This window comes from Phlebotomus argentipes, unplaced genomic scaffold (genome assembly GCF_947086385.1).
Source record: "Phlebotomus argentipes unplaced genomic scaffold, Phlebotomus argentipes genome assembly contig_5, whole genome shotgun sequence".
NCBI classification, from domain to species: domain Eukaryota; kingdom Metazoa; phylum Arthropoda; class Insecta; order Diptera; family Psychodidae; genus Phlebotomus; species Phlebotomus argentipes.
The window spans coordinates 7,594,405-7,611,701 of record NW_026776165.1 but is presented as its reverse complement, the minus strand read 5'-3'; the positions used below and the strand labels follow the sequence as shown (position 1 = coordinate 7,611,701).

Sequence of the window (17,297 nt, the reverse complement as noted above, 5' to 3'; positions counted from 1 at the left end):
TCTGGCAAGAGAGCACTTTTCCCACTGTGTATTTCCGCAATTAATTGGACAGTTCGTTTGTCACGTCGCCTCGCCATGGCAACGCTTCGTCGAACATTGGCGCGCAAGACTTTTCTGGACGGAGAGACTTTATTCACACTATCGCTAAAGCTTAAGACAAGGGGAGATACAATATCATTACTGCGACGACGACACAGGCTCATATCCGCTTCAGGATCTTCAGCATCGTGACAACGGGCGCTTCGAAGGCCAGCGACACGATGAAGGCCAGCAAGTAGGAGCAGACGAGCTGCCCGAAGAAGTACACCATCTGCAGAAGAGGCATGTAAGTGCTTCCAGTCGTGATAGGACACGAAATGCGCCACACTCACCATTGAGTCCGTGCCGAGGTGCAGCGGCGCCGTGGAATTGAGCGCCATGATGCGGATGACGATGGGATGCACGAGGTAGGCGCAGTAGGTGGCTCTGGAGAAGGGATAGATGCAGGGCGCCGACAGGAAGGTGTTCACGTAGCCTCCGTGCCCCGTGGAGCAGGCGATGATGATCCAGGCGAGGCTCAGCGCCCACGCCGAGTGGCTCAGGCTGCTGTACGCCGCGCCGCCCAGCTGGTTCAGCTCCTGCCCGTACAGGCCGTAGATGAGGTACAGCCCCACGGCGCTGGACATCATCCAGCCCAGCGCCACGGTGAGCCTGCTCATGCGCAGCTGGCAGTTGCTGCGGAACAGAATCCAGCCTACGCTCATGCCGATCATGTACGGCCCGATGCGCGTCCACGGCTTGTCGTAGATCATGTCGAAGAGCGCCAGCGGGTCGTCTGTGTTGGGGATGTGGTTGTTGTTGTACGCGATGAGGCCCGTAATCGCCCATGAGCACACCATGATGACCGACACCACGGCTGCGGCCACGCGCAGATGCCGCACGGCCACGATCAGGATGACGGCGCCGATGATGTAGAACTGCGTGTCGTTGGCCAGATACCAGCTCCACAGCATGCACTACAAGAAGGAACTTCAGTCAGCTTCCACACTTTCGCACGCACTTCCAAAAGTGCAGCAAAACAGTGAAAAGGAAGAGGCAGAAAAGAGATGCAAGAAAATCAAGAGTCTTAAATTCAAATTTCACGAAAATGCAAAGAATTGCAAAGAAGAGCTGTTGTTAATAAACATTTCTGTTTTTCTTGCAATTTTCTTTTTCGTACCTTCTCATAAGTAAAACAATTACTCTAAGCAAACATTTGAAGATGTGATTCAATTATAAAGGAATCAACAATAAGAAAAAAGATCATGGAATTATCAAACCAGATCGGAGATTATAGATAATCTGTGATAATTAGAGCCCTTTTGGTGCTCGCTTCACTTTCTCGCGAAAGCGAAAGTGTTGAGTGTCTTCTTGAACAAGACAATTTTCAATACAAATAACGAAAAATAATCCCAAAAGTTCACTTTCCAGCACTCAATAGGCTTGAAAAAATGAACATTTGCGCGCCCCTTGGCGGATATTGCACAAGCATTACTGAAAAAATAAATTTCATTACATTCGAAAATGCCCAGAAAGTCAAATATTTGATCTCAACTGAGAGGAAAAATGATAATCAAAGTGATTGCAAATGTCGCTTTAAATTCAAAGTCAAACATATAAATTGGACATAAAAGTCACTTCACACGTCTTTGTCGCGCGACGCATGCGAGATGTTGCGAAATGTGATTGGAAAATCCTCACGAAACCCAAAAAATAGATGAAATTGAAAGTGTTCTCAAAGTGTGTCCTGACTTTTATTTTAACCTCTTCAAGGATATCAAAACATCACATTGAGCACAATTCGCGATGATTTGTCAAATATTTCTGAATCTTTAGCGACAGACGTTGAAAAATGTTGGTAAATAATCAAAAACATGCACCGTTGTTTACTTTTACAAGTTCTACAATATTTGCTTTAACCATTTCCGCCGAGAAGCCAACACGTTCTTGGCTTCCCTGTTTGGTCGCCACCAGGCAAATCATCAAAGTCACATCTTGTACACATTCATTAGCACTATCTAATTGTAGTTAATTGTTCTTCGTATTGTTTCATAACAATAATGATTCAATTTTAATGCCAAAGTCCATCGAGCAGAAGATTTCTCAATTTGCACGAGAATTACTATTAATAATTCATAATTTCGCATATCGCAGTGAAATTTATATGCTCATAAATAGGTGTATTATATTCAAGATTGTGCAAGAAGGGAATAGTAACAGTTTAGCAGGGACTCACCATCTCCTCAACTGGGAACAGTGTGTTGATGTACAGGACATTGCGCCACCAGAACTTGGGGCAATTGTCGTGATCCATCGTGGGCGGCTCGAAGACTGAGTACTGTTCGAAGTACTTCATCAGCAGCTCAACGCAGCCGAGGACGAAGAGATAGGGAGCCGTGAGGCGCATGAATCTGTACCCAACGAGACCTATAAAGTGCAGAGCGCCGGCAGTGACTTCATTGACACCCTTGGACAACTTCTCCAGCTTCCCTTTGGCATTGGTGCGGAAGTAAATGTAGGCCACGAGGAAGCCACTGATGAAGAAGAATGTGTCCACGCTGAAAGCGCCATTGGTGATGGTCTGGAACCAGAACTCCTTCTCCACCGTCTTCCTGAGATCCATGTTGTCTGAGTATTTGAAGACAATGATGCAGGTGTGCCCCAAAATCACCCAGGCCATGGAAACTGCCCTCAAGCCGTGTATTGACGATATTGTGTCACTTCCCACGCTGCTATCGCAGATGGCCTTGAAATTGGTCACAACCGAGAAGGATAGGAGCATCTCAGCGAAGACACCTGCAAGGATTTAGTCGGGACTCAATTTGAGAACTGGTTTTTTAGGGCATCTTTCCCGCACAAATTTCTTCATCAACCTTGAGCATTGGCCAGAAGAGGTAGTTTTGTCACATCGCCCGCGAGGTAATGACATTCACAAGTGGAGTAATATGCATCTATAATCGGACCTTCTCCAATTTTGTCCGGCCAAATGACGTAAGATCTGATCATTTACACAATGTGCAAAACTATGACGAAAGTTCATCACACACTTCACTGGCAAAACAGCCCCAAAAATCGGGGCCACTGACTCATGGTGAGTCTCCTGAATTACTTTAGTAATTAATGACATTAATCATCGACGCATTATCCAACAGGCTTTTCCGTCTCTCAAAGTGTATCAGAGCGTGCAACATTCAATATGAGTTGTTATATTCAAATAACGACAACACAGAGTGATCTAACACCAATCTTTCTCCTCACCACAAAAACATTACGTCGCTTCTCTCTCCAATTTGAAATGCACCAGAGAGAAAGATATTATTCTGAAATCGTTCCAATCCACGAGCATCACTCTCATTATCTTAGCGATTGCGCGCGAACGTGCGAGATTGCATTTTTCAATTGCAAAAGAACACCAAATATTTACACAATCTGTGGCAACTCGCTGGCGTCGCATCGTCAAATGTGTGTGGCCCAAATTGCAATCAAAAGCTCGTGGATTTTCTCTTCCTCCTCCGAGTGTGAAAGAGGGCTCATTTGTAAGGCTCATTTGCCCTAGTGATTGCGAAATGAGCGAAAAGAGGGGCTAAATTAATATGTTTCCAACGACAATTCTCAATTGACTGCAAATTGGCTTGTAAGACATCTTCAAAAGACACTTATCCAACGATAAATGCATATTTTTAGAGATTAGTTGAGTAAGAATTCATTTTCTTTGAATTCTTTTCTTCTTCGAAACACTTTCCGTGTGTTTCAAAAAGATTTTCTTCCATGGGAAAGCGTAATAATAATATCAATTGACGGGAAAAATCGTGCGTTAATCGATTTAAGTTTATGCTCTTGAGATTTCTATGCTCAAATGTTAGGTAAAGGTCGAACCTTCAAGGGATTGACAAAGAAAAGTACCTACATTAACGCAGAACAAATTAGATAGCAAGAACAGACATTACAATGAAGGTAATGAAGATTGTATTGACTCACTTCGGGTTTCTTCTTGATGATCCAGCGATTCCACGGCCAAATTCTCATCCGAATTGTTATTGTTCAGTCCTCGAGCCTTTTCCATCTTCTCCCTGTTGGGCATTGCGCTGGTCAGGTCGTATGTGATGCATCCCAGTCCTCCAGAAGACAGATCAGTAGCTAATTCCTTCGATTTGGCCTTCAACTCGGCGCACTTTTGGCTCCGCCTGATCAGGATGAGATCGTAAATGGTGCCGGCGATCAGGAGGCAGGAAACGCAGATCACGGTCACGCTGAAGAGAAAGAGAATGAGAATCATTACATGAGGAGAGGAGATGGAGGTGGAGAGACAATTGGCTTACAGTAGAATGTAAAAGGTCGGATCTGAGGTGAATTCGTAGCGCTTCTTCGTCGGCGATCGCACGTCCAGGATTGTGGTATGACTTTGGCCTTCATTTTTGTCCTCGTGCAGGTTCTTGGCCATGGCCAGGACGTCTGCCTCTGTGCACGAGGAAGGCAAACACAGTCCGATGTAGAGAGTGCGTGGCTGAGGAAATTCACCAATTAATCACGAAATATTTATGACTGGGAAGCACATTTCAACAACTCACCGCGTGTGTTAAATTGCTAGCGTGAAAATTGAGCTTGAGAACGAAGAATCCAGGCACAAATGGACTCCTATCGTTCCTCATCTTCCTGCCATCGTGTCTGTAGCTCACAGCTGAGGACAGACCAGCCTTCGCCTCGCCTAAATGTGAAGCGAATCTTTAAATCTCTCTTGTGCTCTTGTAACCCGGAAAGTGGTTGTAAATTACCAAACTTGATTACTTTTTCTGCCTCATCACTCGCTATGGCCGAACAGAGATTTATCGAGCCCATCCAGTAGTTGTTGCCGAAGAAGAAGCCCGGACTGTAGTGGCCACTTGCGTCATCCACTGCAAGACAAACGCGCGCGAGAGAGAAAGAGAGATGTTATTTTCAATCGCACGTGCTAATTGTCCCAATTTTCGTGCTTTTTCCTCCTCAAGAGCAACCATTTAAATTCACAATGCACAAGATTTGGACAGACTGAGGGCAATGAATTCAATTCACTGTGCGATTTGTTGTGAAAATTGCGAGTTTTTCGCAATACTTGACCGTCTAAGATGGCCTGAGAGCACCTCAATTGCGTGCGGCTTGCAAACACCAGTGCTTTTTGCACATTTCCGGAAGCCAAGACAGGCGATGTTTGGCGTGAATGTGGGCCAGAGAATCACGCAGAAGTGTGTGATTGAATCACACCATACAATGCGATAACTATCAAAATTTATAGATTTCCAAATGAACATAAGATCAGAAAATCGTTTTGTTGCACACAAAATCAAACATGACGCCTAAAAATGGCGTTATTTCTCCCCTAAAGCCAGGTTAGCGTCACATGTGCGCAGAAGAAATGGCAAATGAAAGTGAAATTGAATGTATTACCGAGGAATTTCGACCCAGAAACCCATTGAATTTGACCAGATGAGGCACAAAAAACTTCCCTCAATCGCTATATGAAGATTGCCATCAAATGGAGCCATTCATCATCCAGAGATCGCGCGAGCGCGCATGACCACGAAAAAAACCATGGCAGGGAAATTTCAAGACACAACGAAAAAAAGCATATATGTACCTCTACAGACCCACCAATTGCATAACCGTGTGTTCAATACACTTTTTTCTTCACTTGCCATGGCTTTCGCGCGACGATCTCGGAATATTCATTGTCCATTTGCGCGCCAAAAAATCAGCGAAATTTTTACAAGTTACACATTGCTTTTTTTCCTTCCACTCTTTGTCATTTAAACCTCCAGAGAAAGTGTACAAATGAAGAAGACACTGAATCACGACATTTAATTGCCCGTGAGCACGTTTTCTTGAAATATTATTAATTTGTCTATAGGCTTTTCTCGTCCTCGAGACACTCGGACATTGGAAAAGGGTGTGCCGCAAAAAAGGCCACCTAAGAGGCAAGTAATTAGCATTTTTTTCCGCCAGTTTGAAGCGCTTTGACGACTCTTGAGATCACAATTTTTTTTGCGCGCGCGCGCGGAAAGGCAAACAATGGCGAAGGAGGCATTCTTGAACTTGAGAAAGTCAGGCAAACACTGAGTTTTACTCTCAGAGAAGTGATGAAATATTATTCGTAACAATGCTGAGAATTAATTCCGCACAAGTTCATGGATTTCGCGCACTTTGCGAAGAAAGGTCTGACATAACCTCAAAGAGAGAAATCCGCCTTGTCTCACGAGAATTCATCGGAATGTCCTGGGAATGTCCTGAGAAGATTGAAAGAATTTCTTGCAATTCTTGCAATCGATTTTTCAATACATGGAACATTGCCCTCATCGTCTCCAAAGTACATAAAAAGTGCTTTTTATTCTCAATTCCATACTGAAAAGAGTTTAAATTATAAGTTTTTCCTTGCTTTTTCCACTTTTCTCATACATTTTATCAATGCATTGGGACTGCTTGAGAACAGTAAAGACTTGAATTCATCATTCCTCTGCAATTACACAATTTTTTTTTTCACAATTATGCATATGTAAATTCCCACAATGCAGAAAGTGGGACTTTCTTGCTGCATCACTTAGTGAATTAATTGAGTGGTTGTTCCACAGAGAACCAACATTTAACAGTGCACACACAACCCAATTTCCCTTAGAAGGCATATTCAATAAAACCGCCCCCAAACATTGCAATGAGAATTCGCGCTGAAATGCCATCGAGTGGCAAAATTTTGGGCGGCAGTAAACTTGAAAGGAGGGAAAAAGTGGTCATGGACAGTTGACTTCTCTCGCGCGCGCCTTTCTTTCCCTGGCCGCGTTGCAGCTCAAATATCTCCAGATGGAAGTCCAGCAGCGGATTTTCCCCGCCAGACAAAATCCGGACAAAATAGCTGGCGGACGGTGTTTTAATGCTGACTGATTCAGCAGACTAATGCATAATATTGTATGTTAAAAATTTCACCTTATATAATTCTGTTTACGTAGCGTATTTAACACACAAATTCACATTTATTGTGTGCCGTGGAGACACGGAGGTTTGGCGCGAGAGTGAGTGTGAGCGAAAGAAAGCTCTTGCCAAGGGGAAGATAATGTGACTGCAGTCTGTACACCATTTCCTAACACAACTAGCATTTCACACTCTTCTTTCATTGCTTTTGCATGTCATAATCTGATCTGGGATAATTCTGTACTCACTCTTCATGGCCCACAGCTTCCCAGTCGCCAAGCCTCGGAAGTAATCCACCATGTGGAGCGAGCAATTGGGCGTCCGCACGTCATGAGCGATCCGTGGCCACGACGCGGCCACGGAGGCGATATTGAAGAGGTCCAGGAGATCGCGCAGTCGCTGCTGCGGGACGTAATCCGTGGCGTTTATCTCCAGCTGCTGTGTGTTGAGATTGGCATTGTCATCGGTGACCTCCGCATTGACTATCACAGTGAACCACAGAATTGTGGACAGGCAGATTCTGAGAATCATCGTGATCTATTGAGTTTCTTATACACTTTCCCACGTTCTAAAAATCCTTCTCTCTTTCTCTCTCTCTCTCTCTCTGTTTGCAAATATAACTATTCTCGAGGATCAATTTCTTCCACCTTCACTCATTTTCTTGCACATAATCCGCGCACAATCTATCAACACTGCTCAAAACAGCATCAACAGCATCCTTTCCTCACTCGGCATCCGCCATTCTGATCATCTTCTCTTTGCCAGGAAAGTCACCACAAATTGCACTAGTATTTCAAATAAAAACTCTCGCTATCAAGATGTATGAAATGATCTCGCGCAACGGTTAAGTCACAGTGGTGCGCTCATGACTCAACGTTCGGCTGATTGGAGCGACTCGCTGGGCCCGAATGAAAGTGAGAACTGAACAATTTCTGCGTCTTCCAAGTCGTCGATCCTCCTTCTTTTTTTCCCTCGCCTCTCTTCGCGGGCGCAACACGTAATAATGGTGCTGTGCGGCAGAAAAAGCACATAACTTTCTTTTTCCTTATAATCGCACACCAGCTCCGTCGCGCGTCGCCAAGTCTCTCTCTCACTCTCGCGACGGAGCCAGAGTTGCACTCTTGGGCTCATCATTGTCATCGTCATTGGGCAGCGACCGCATCTGTCTGTGGAGATGATTTTTGGCAAAAGAGGGGCGCATCAGTACTCGACAAAAGGACGCAGAATGAGGGATGATCGTCAGTTGCATGGCACAATACTAGAACTCAACTCTATGCTTTCAATAACAGTAATTTTAGGGATGACAAATCGCAATATATTGAAATGTAGATCCGTGAGAAATTATAAAAATCTCTCTACAGTCACGCTTAGAACATTCTAGCTTTAGAATAAAGCAATGATTTCTTCATATTTGAACTATTTTGTGGTAAAAATGAGAAAATTTGTAAGGAAATTCTATATGGAATCACTGAAATTCAATGGAAAAATTTTACAAAATTAAATAAAAAATCCAGTGTCTGATAAGGCTTACAAGCCAGACTGATATGCAATAGAATGTGAGAAAATAGAAGAAATTAATGCAAATAAGGCTATAAAATATTCATATTTCGGACATTAATCCAGACAAATCTTATAATTTATCAAAATTTCATCGCCGATTTCATCACACTTTCTATCCCACATGGAAAACAAGAGTTAGTGCAAATGCTGTTGCAACTGACGATGCATATTTTGAGAAAATGAGTCATTTGAAAAGCTAATGGAAAACTCAAAAATCCGCGCGAATTTGTAACAACGGCGCCGAAAGTGGTGTGTTGCGAAGAGGGTGAAGAAACGACCGTCCTCTCACCTTTGAATAAGCCCATTTTTATTAGCACTCTCTTGTGACTTCCTCGTGAAAAAGTGCTTTGGTCATTCGCACAGAAATAAACACTTAAACTAGATTCAAAAGTAAAAAGGTGGCCGGCCTAAAAAATCACTATCAAATTGTGCAATTCGGCGTAAGCTGTTGAGTAATCGCGAGAGTTGCTCTCTGCAAAGAGATGGAATTACCTGAGTTGTGTCTAGAACATGCCGTCGTAGCGCGCGATGGGGATGAGGACGATGAGGAAGGCCACGAAGTTGCGCGCGGCCAGCTTCCAGTCGCTGGGCACAGCGTACGGCAGCAGCACGAGTGTGAGGCGGTGCACCTCGTGCGAGACGCAGATGAAGATGAAGCTCGTGATGATGACGTTGAGCGTGGGGAAGCCGGGCAGCAGCACCAGCACGCCGTGGCGATCCGCCGCCAGCCAGATGTGATACTGGCAGATAAACAGCTCCAGCGAGATGCGCCCGAACCAGGCGAAGAAGCTGGAGTAGCGCGTGCGCAGGATGCCCGAGATGTTGCGCAGCACAATGTAGCCGATCACGGGGATGAACACGATGTATGAGTGGATCTCCTCGCACTCCTGTTCGTTGCGGCACAGGAAGGAGAATGTGGTGTAGAAGCCCACGCCGCCCACGGCCGCCAGCGTGGCGGACAGCGAGATGCGTCGCGAGAAGAGATTCCCGTGATTGTTGTCATCGAACACCGTGTACTTCTGCGCCACGTGAAACACCGCCGCGAACACCATTCCCGACGTGATTGTGTACCTGCCGGGAAAAGTCAGGACAAAACAAATCAAGAGTCTTCTCTGAAAATGCACAAAGTAACATTCCGGTCGAGATCTTCACTAGACAATAAAATAATTAATGCGAAGAAGGCCAAGATTAGTGTTTTGCAACATTTGAAGAAACACAAAGTTCAGAAGCAAGAGCCAAAATGCGAATTGTAGCGTTACAACTTTCGCTTATTAATTTCTTCACAAAATTGGGAAAAAAAAACACCAAACGAATTGTGACTTTTGGGTAGATTTTAAAAATCAATCTCAGAATTTATGCTCTGGCACGCAATTAATCCACATTTAAATCTGCGCTGAATTTCAAGTAACGAGCAATCGATAAGAGATTCTTATCGTTCCGATTAAACATATTATTATATTGTAAAAATCTATAAAATCGAAGGTTGAGCACAATCACATTGTTTTCTTCTGCTTCAAATCTTATGACCCGATTTCAGAACATTCTCGACTTGAATTATTCATATAACAATTCTATCGAAATCATCAAGTTCTTGATTTCATTCACCACTTGCTTTCTTTGTTCAAACTTCAGACAGATCTGAATTTTAAGGGGTCTCACCTGTCAAGCTTCCAGCGGTACCACCACTCGTGGATGTCGTCGTCCGTGGTGACGAAGAGCGCCTTCCAGGGCCGCGTGACGAAGATGCGCTCGAAGAAGACCTCCGACATGTAGAAAATCGTGCTGACCGCAAGCAGGCTGACAAACTTGGCGGCCAGGTAGAGGTACTGGTACGGATTGGCGTCCACCGTGGCGGCCGTGATGTGCGGCGGCAGCGCCAGGACGACGTAGATGAGGCAGAACCAGAAGCTGATGAGCGGCACGAAGTAGTAGAATTGATAGGGACGATTCATGCACAGGCACAGCAGGATGGTGATGAAGTTCAGCCGGAATAGGATCTGGAAGAAGCGCACGAGACCCGCGTTGCCCGTTTGCCACATGTAGGTGAAGTGGCCGTAACCCGAGAGGAAGAGATAGCCGCTGATCAGGACCTTGATGTGCATGTGGATGGGCAGCACGCGCTCGGCGCCCGTCATGTGATAAACGAGGATCACCAGCTGCATCCAGCCCTTCAGCTCGTCCGTCTCGTCGCGGTGCAGGACCTTGGTGAAGCGACTGTCCTCGGTGAAGAACAGCCCCAGCGCAAACACGTAGCCCACGGGGATCCAGAAGCTGAACTCCGAGTAGTACTTGTTCTCCTTCATGAAGAAGTTCGTGCGGTCGCAGAGGTAGAAATAGGCCATGATGAAGGCCAGCGTCGCCAGAGCTTGGATCGGCGACGTGGCGTCCGCCGTGTGGTTGAGCGGCGCGTAGAGCGTCTGGCCGCGTAGCTTCAGAGTCCAGCGGCGCAGCAGCATGGCCACAGAGAGGGCCACGCACACGCCCAGGATGGCGTACGTGACGACCTGGAGGATGGTGTAGGGCTCGGCGCTGCTGCAGCACGTGCCGTCGTTGAAGTTCATGTAGTCGTTGCAGTACATGTTCAGCAGGATCTGCACGTCGTGGCGGAGCGCCAGGGGGCCCAGGTGCACTCCCGCCACCGCCTCGTCAAGCAGGCCCTGCGCAATGAGTCGTGAGGACGCCCAAATAGGCACAGTTGAGTACTTGAGGACGCCCTGTGTGGCTCTATTCAAGCCATCGATGTCGTCGTTCGTGAGGCTTCGCCACTCCCGGGGCGCTTTGTCCTCCACAATGGGATCTTGAAGTTTCCACAGCAGCCGCACTTTCTTCGCCAGCACATCTTCCATTGGGCGCACGAGGTGCGTGAGATTCAGCGAGAAGCTCCTCAGGAGATCTGCAGTCGTGTTGCCGGCCAGGAAGTTAGCGTACGTGCAGCTCGCCACGATTAACGAGGGCGGATCCTCATCTTTGCGCCACGCTGTGAACTCCTCCGCCACGCCTCGCGTCACATCCGACGCGTGCACGTAATTCACGCGGAGTTTCAGCTTCAGATCCAGAAATTCCAGATTTGACGGTGCCGGCGAATCGGCCAGCGAACCATTGTCATCATCGTTGGGATGGAGATGATTGATCAGAGCCTCGTAGAGCATCCGGAGGCGCGTGTCGCCGATGAAGACGAAGTGATTCTCATTGCCCCAGAAGGCGAGATAGCGGAAACATCGCCGGGTGTCCTGCTGCGAGTATCTGTGCATCATGCATCCGTACGGCTGCCACTCCTTGTCCCCCTTGAACCGCCCATTCGACAGCAGCCACTTGCACGAGTCCGTGCCTGTGCGGGAGAGAGAATCAATGAGACTCTGGCGCGCGGCACGATCCCGGAAACTCACCATAGCGCAAGTGAATCAGTCCGTGGTAGCCAATGAAGGCCAGCACCATCAGCAGGGCGATCTTCTTCGCATTACTCACATTTAGCTGCTCTATGATGTACTCTGCTTTCGACTCTCCACCCATTTTCACGGGGGCAGAAGCTCGGAAATAGCCCGTTTCACTGATATTCCCGGAGGCGACTTCCTCAGGCTTCCGGACGCGCGTTGCTGTCATTTGCACTGAAGACAGCGCCAATGCGGGCGATAGGTGAAACCAAAAAGGCGCGCTTCGAGATTCTCATATCTTCCCTTTATTATTCGCTACACACTTTTCTTCAAGAGACTTTCAATACTGTCGCGTTCTCGTGAGACTCACAGATATTCACATGAAATAAAACCTAAAAACATCCACAGATTACATTGGCATTGTCATTATCTGGACGACGAGGAGGAGGGAATCGAGGGCGCTGGTCGATGAGGGCGCAGCTTCTGCTCCTCCGGGAATACTCTGGGCGAGTTCCAGGCGTCCTGCACATTCTCATACGTCGCAGGAAGAGCTGAGTAGAGTTCCTCCACTGTGTCATAGACATTCACACTATTCGCAGCATTGGATGAGTATTGAATTGAGAGCTCCTGCACAGATTCGACAATATTATTCACCATTTCCGGCAATTCTGGCATCTCTGGCGTCACTCGTTCGGGTGGCGTGAAGAATCCCGCCTCAGAAGTGGGTGTTTGGCTTCGGACGTTATCCAACTGTCTGATGCACGCCCAGGAATCATCTGGATTCACGTGAGACGTGTCGAATGGATCGAACTCCTCTTGCTGACTTCTCACCGCCGCCTCGTAAGCCTCCATCATGACGGAATGCCAGGACGAGTGGTCAATTTCTCTTGAGTTCTCATACACAGGCGACGGCAGGTTCTCGTCCTGTACAGCCTCTTCTTCTGTCACCACCTCAATGGGTCTGTCTAGGATGCAGTCGGCGCTGAAGGACCTCCCCTCGCTCCTCAGCTCGCACAGCGCATCTCCGTCCGGCGAGGAGAGATCTATCAAGTCACCCTCAGCCACCTTGCCATCCATTCTCGGCTGTGGCGGACGCGCCGGTTTCGGGCCCTTCTTCCACCCACTCTTGCTCTCATTCTTCAGCTTGTTGTACGAAAATTGCCTGGCCGCGATGTATCCGCGCTCCTTCGAGTGCTCCCCAGCCGACTTTTTGGCCTGCCTGTCGAAGTTCTGGCACGACTTCCTATTCACCACCAACGATTCCGCTCTCCGGCAGTCCGCCGAGTTGAAAGTGCGCCTCCGCAGAACCCTCGAAGGATCCTCATGCAGACTAAAGAGTCCCGGGCTTAGAGATCTCTCCAAGTGTTGCGCATTCACGGGCTCCAGAACATTCCTACACAGCGAGAGATAGAGAGACAATGCAGTCAACAATAGCGTGAAATAAATCAATTCAAAATCAAAAGCAAACGACTCACCTTGGAAGCGCCCCTATCACAAATGTACGCTGATTCTGACCTTTGACGCAATTCAACTGCGGTCGATCATCGATGATGGCCACCATATCGCCGCATCGCGTTGAGAAATGTTCATTCTCGCTGTAATCCACCGTGGCGCGCACGAGAATCGGACGCACGGACTTTAGGAATTTCCTGAGAACCAAACACAAATTTCCAATTGAATACGAATGGGCGTGGCATTTGAGTGGGCGTGACCATACAAAATACTCACTGAATGTCGATGAAGGAGAGCCTCTCCTGGGGATCCTTGTGCCAACACTGCAGCATCAGCTGGTAGATTTCCGGCGAGGCGAGATTGGGCATGGCAAGTCGCTCACCAGCCTCGATCTTCTTCAGCACGTGCATGCCCGTGAGCGTGGGCCAGGGCTCCTCGCCACCCGTGAACATCTCCCACAGCGTCACGCCGAACATCCAGGCATCAGAGGCGTGGCTGAACTGTCGCAAGCGCAGAGATTCTGGAGCGCACCACGGGAACGGCACTCTTCGGTGCTCCGTCATTACGTAGCAATCCTCCTGCTGCGCCAGCGAGCGCATTAGCCCGAAATCCCCGATCTTCACGCGCTCCTCCGGCCCATGAAGAAATACATTGCGACAGGCGAGGTCTCGATGGAGGATCCGACGAGTCTCCAGGTACGACATGCCCGTGGCCACTTCCACCGCCCAGCGCCAGATGTGCGTGAGCGACAGATGACGCAGCGTCCTGGTGTGCAGCGTATCCAGCAGAGAACCACGATCCGCCAGCTCAGTTATCATCATGAGTGGCTTGGACAGCACGACGCCGTGCAGATGAATGAGATTCGGATGATCTAACACGTGCATCGACTGCACCTCCTTGAAGAAGTCCTCAACGACGCCCGGCATCGACACGTCAGCTTTCAGCACCTTTACGGCCACGGGAATGGCCGGACCACCGCCAGGACGCCATTCGCCTCTCCTAACCACGCCAAAGGAGCCGTCGCCCAGCTTGTCCGCCAGCACAATCTCGCGCTCGTGGATGAGACAAGTGCTGGTCGCCTTGGTGGGACTCCTCACGGGCGGGACCTTCTTCCGCCCACCTGGGAGGATCTTCTCCATCAACGACTGTCGCCAGGCGACACTCCTGCGCTTTCTCACGGCATCCATCAGTCTCCGGATGGCTGGACGCGCCAATCCGATCTTCTCCAGGTCCTCAGAGTGCACATAATTGAAGTGCACCAGCCGTGTTATCTGCAAGTCGTCTGTGATGCGATGTAAGAATTGCTCCAGCTGCACTTCCGCCAGCAACTCTTCCAGCCACTCCAAGCCCTCGCCCGACGTCATCCTGCACAATTCCCGCAGAGGTTCACCACACACACTCACTCAGACACCCGTTAACACTTGGACGGGGACTTCACTGGTACTCTGGGGGCATTTTCTGGGTGGAAAAACGGAGACAAAAAGCCCTGAGTGTTTTTCCAAACCAACCCGAGCGAAAAGTGAAATTGACTGACGTTTGACGGCGAACTTTCGCTGTCACGTGGAGAGTTTGAGGTTAGGGTGGTTTGTTGATGTGCACGGTTTTCCTCGTTTGGCAAGGAAAATGTCCCTGAAACCCAGCCTAGAGGCATCGGATCGCCTTAAATCCGACAAGAGTGATCTGAAGAAAACCCTTTCAGTTGACAGTGATGAAAATCCAGCAGATTCTACGGATTCTGAGGAGGAAATTGAGGTGAGTTTGTGCATGAACTTTCTGGACAGGCAATTCTAATGCTTTTCCGACTTCTCTGGCCAGTTCCAGCCCACGAAGCAGAAGCGTAGGAAGGCTGGAGCCTTCAGTGAGGGCTTTCAGTTTGCCTCATCCGTTGCTGAGTATAATAATGACACGTGGGACGATGTGATGAAGACGCTGAAGAGACGAAAGAAAACCCACGTGGATGACGCTCTGGAGAAGCTGCGCAGCGAAGGGGGCGTTCAGGAGGACGAAGTGGATCTTTCAGAGGATGATCTGGTGCATGATAACTTTCGGCTGAAGGAGAGCAAGAGCAAGAAGCGGCCCGTGAAGGAGGAGAAGACAATCGTTGAGGAGATGAACGAACCAGCGAAGCTGGAGATGGAGGAAGTGGAGTCTGGGGAGCAAATCACATCATTTCTGGAGTTGAATTTGTCCAAACCCCTGGAGAGGGCGATCAACAAACTGGGCTTCATCCATCCGACGCCAATTCAGGCCGCCACAATTCCTCTGGCGCTGGCCGGAAGGGATATTTGTGGATGTGCCGGCACGGGAACGGGAAAGACAGCTGCCTACATGCTGCCCACGCTCGAGAGATTGCTTCACAGGCCCTCGAATCAGATGGTGACCAGAGTACTGGTGCTCGTACCCACAAGAGAGCTTGGCGTGCAGGTCTTCACAGTGACTAAAGATCTGGGACAGTTCACGAGGATTGAAACGTGTCTGGCGGTGGGAGGATTTGAGCTGAAGCAGCAGGAATCAGAGTTGAGACAGCGTCCGGACATTGTAATCGCTACTCCAGGCAGATTAATTGACCATCTGAAGAATACTCCAAGTTTCTCGCTGTCTTCCGTTGAGGTGAATCACTTTTGAGATTGTTTCTTGATTCTTTGGGCATGCCAGGGAATTTTGGAATGATGATTAGTCTCTATCCTTGCGCTCTGACACTGAGATGAGTGATAATTTACGCTATTCCTGACCGGAATTTCGCACTAAACTCTTATTTGGTTGTAGAATTTTGTTACTAACTGAGATTTTCACACAGATTCTCATCCTGGACGAAGCTGATCGGATGCTGGACACTTACTTCGCCGAGCAGATGAAGGAGATCATCGATCACTGCTCGCGGACGCGACAGACGATGCTTTTCTCCGCCACGATGACGGAGAAAGTGCAAGATTTGGCCACTGTGTCGCTCACGAAGCCCGTGAAGGTGTTCGTGGACAGCAATCAGGCTGTGGCGAAGAATCTGCAGCAGCAATTCATCCGCATCCGTGGTGAGAGCGACAAGGATCGCGAACCCTTTCTGGCCGCCCTCATTTGTCGCACCTTTCACGATCATGTCATCATTTTCGTCCAGACGAAGAAGCAAGCTCACCGGCTGCGCATCCTCCTGGGCTTGCTGGCCCTGAAAGTGGGCGAATTGCATGGGAATTTGACGCAAGCGCAACGCCTAGAGGCGCTCAAGAGCTTCAAGGACGAGGAAATTGACATTCTGGTGGCGACAGATGTGGCCGCTCGTGGCTTGGACATCTCTGGCATCCGCACGGTGATCAACTTCGTGATGCCGCTGACTTATGAACACTACATTCACCGCGTCGGCAGGACGGCCAGAGCTGGTCACGGCGGTGTCTCTATCTCGCTGGTGGGCGAATCTGAGCGCAAGATCCTCAAGGATATCAGTGACAATGCCCAGAAGGGCGTGAAGCAGAGAATCATCCCGACGAAGGTGATTGCCAAGTACAAGAATCGCATCACGGCGCTGGAGCCGGATTACGATGAGATTGTGCGTGAGGAGATGGAGAAGAAAGCCATCGCGAGGGCGGAGAACATCCTGAACAGGACCAAGGACAAGCTGGAGGGCGTGCCACAGATGAAGAGGGACTTCCCCCTGAAGATCATGGGCGTGAAGAAGCCGGAGAGGAAGCAGAAAAAAGTGGAAGTGAAGAAGGAGCGAAAGCAGAAGAGGACGGGAAGCTTCACGAGAGCCATCTCGAATGTGAAGAGCTCCAGGAAGTTCAGGTGAGGAAGATGCCGTATTGCATGTGATTCCACAGCGTAGTAATGATGTTTTCTGAATTTTCCAGGCACGAGGGGAGTCATGCTATTAAAATGAAGCAGAAGGGCAAGAAAGTGAGATGAAGGGTGTGAAAATCATGTGAAAATATAATATTTTTTTATGATTCTGGGCGATGTTTTTCAAATCTCCCG

The 17,297-nt window shown here is 48.4% G+C and overlaps 4 protein-coding genes across 6 annotated transcripts; 1 reads left to right on the top strand and 3 right to left on the bottom strand.

Moving 5' to 3' along the window:
• Positions 1 to 117: 117 nt before the first annotated feature.
• LOC132265536 (nose resistant to fluoxetine protein 6) lies at positions 118 to 7,804 on the bottom strand. Its single transcript, XM_059766241.1, has 8 exons — positions 7,200 to 7,804; positions 4,791 to 4,910; positions 4,587 to 4,723; positions 4,338 to 4,522; positions 3,997 to 4,268; positions 2,255 to 2,814; positions 372 to 995; positions 118 to 310 (listed from the first exon to the last, which is right to left on the bottom strand). Exons 1-8 carry the CDS (start codon positions 7,480 to 7,482, stop codon positions 200 to 202), a joined length of 2,292 nt encoding a protein of 763 aa, XP_059622224.1. The 5' UTR covers positions 7,483 to 7,804; the 3' UTR covers positions 118 to 199.
• Positions 7,805 to 7,924: 120 nt separating this feature from the next.
• Positions 7,925 to 12,118, bottom strand: LOC132265535 (N-acetylneuraminate 9-O-acetyltransferase). Of its 3 annotated transcripts, none has more exons than XM_059766239.1 (4): positions 11,898 to 12,118; positions 10,171 to 11,839; positions 9,004 to 9,582; positions 7,925 to 8,117 (listed from the first exon to the last, which is right to left on the bottom strand). In XM_059766239.1, exons 1-3 carry the CDS (start codon positions 12,109 to 12,111, stop codon positions 9,015 to 9,017), a joined length of 2,451 nt encoding a protein of 816 aa, XP_059622222.1. In that variant the 5' UTR covers positions 12,112 to 12,118; the 3' UTR covers positions 7,925 to 8,117; positions 9,004 to 9,014. The 3 variants fall into 3 exon arrangements, with proteins under 3 accessions (XP_059622222.1, XP_059622223.1, XP_059622221.1); XM_059766240.1 differs by having other exon boundaries at positions 7,925 to 8,113; XM_059766238.1 differs by lacking the exon at positions 7,925 to 8,117 and having other exon boundaries at positions 8,802 to 9,582.
• Positions 12,119 to 12,164: 46 nt separating this feature from the next.
• LOC132265537 (activated Cdc42 kinase Ack) lies at positions 12,165 to 14,856 on the bottom strand. The gene is made up of 3 exons (XM_059766242.1): positions 13,611 to 14,856; positions 13,358 to 13,531; positions 12,165 to 13,275 (listed from the first exon to the last, which is right to left on the bottom strand). The coding sequence occupies exons 1-3, from the start codon at positions 14,696 to 14,698 to the stop codon at positions 12,309 to 12,311; spliced, it is 2,229 nt and encodes a 742-aa protein (XP_059622225.1). The 5' UTR covers positions 14,699 to 14,856; the 3' UTR covers positions 12,165 to 12,308.
• A 39-nt stretch (positions 14,857 to 14,895) lies between these two features.
• Positions 14,896 to 17,277, top strand: LOC132265608 (probable ATP-dependent RNA helicase DDX27). Its single transcript, XM_059766341.1, has 4 exons — positions 14,896 to 15,086; positions 15,150 to 15,944; positions 16,132 to 17,108; positions 17,174 to 17,277. The coding sequence occupies exons 1-4, from the start codon at positions 14,958 to 14,960 to the stop codon at positions 17,226 to 17,228; spliced, it is 1,956 nt and encodes a 651-aa protein (XP_059622324.1). The 5' UTR covers positions 14,896 to 14,957; the 3' UTR covers positions 17,229 to 17,277.
• Positions 17,278 to 17,297: the final 20 nt, after the last annotated feature.

Bases quoted from the DNA above. Each gene is read 5' to 3' on its own strand.
- LOC132265537 (XM_059766242.1), bottom strand. From the start codon at position 14,698: ATGACGTCGGGCGAGGGCTTGGAGTGGCTGGAAGAGTTGCTGGCGGAA. The intron at 13,532-13,610 runs GTGAGTATTTTG...TTTGGTTCTCAG, and splicing joins CTCTCCTTCATCGACATTCA to GAAATTCCTAAAGTCCGTGC. The intron at 13,276-13,357 runs GTGAGTCGTTTG...CTCGCTGTGTAG, and splicing joins GTGATAGGGGCGCTTCCAAG to GAATGTTCTGGAGCCCGTGA.
- LOC132265536 (XM_059766241.1), bottom strand. From the start codon at position 7,482: ATGATTCTCAGAATCTGCCTGTCCACAATTCTGTGGTTCACTGTGATA. The intron at 4,724-4,790 runs GTAATTTACAAC...CTTCACATTTAG, and splicing joins AGAAAAAGTAATCAAGTTTG to GCGAGGCGAAGGCTGGTCTG. The intron at 996-2,254 runs GTGAGTCCCTGC...TCCTTCTTGTAG, and splicing joins TGTTCCCAGTTGAGGAGATG to TGCATGCTGTGGAGCTGGTA.
- LOC132265535 (XM_059766239.1), bottom strand. From the start codon at position 12,111: ATGACAGCAACGCGCGTCCGGAAGCCTGAGGAAGTCGCCTCCGGGAAT. The intron at 11,840-11,897 runs GTGAGTTTCCGG...TCTCCCGCACAG, and splicing joins ACTGATTCACTTGCGCTATG to GCACGGACTCGTGCAAGTGG. The intron at 9,583-10,170 runs GTGAGACCCCTT...TTTTCCCGGCAG, and splicing joins TACCGCTGGAAGCTTGACAG to GTACACAATCACGTCGGGAA.
- LOC132265608 (XM_059766341.1), top strand. From the start codon at position 14,958: ATGTCCCTGAAACCCAGCCTAGAGGCATCGGATCGCCTTAAATCCGAC. The intron at 15,087-15,149 runs GTGAGTTTGTGC...TTCTCTGGCCAG, and splicing joins ATTCTGAGGAGGAAATTGAG to TTCCAGCCCACGAAGCAGAA. The intron at 17,109-17,173 runs GTGAGGAAGATG...TGAATTTTCCAG, and splicing joins AAGAGCTCCAGGAAGTTCAG to GCACGAGGGGAGTCATGCTA.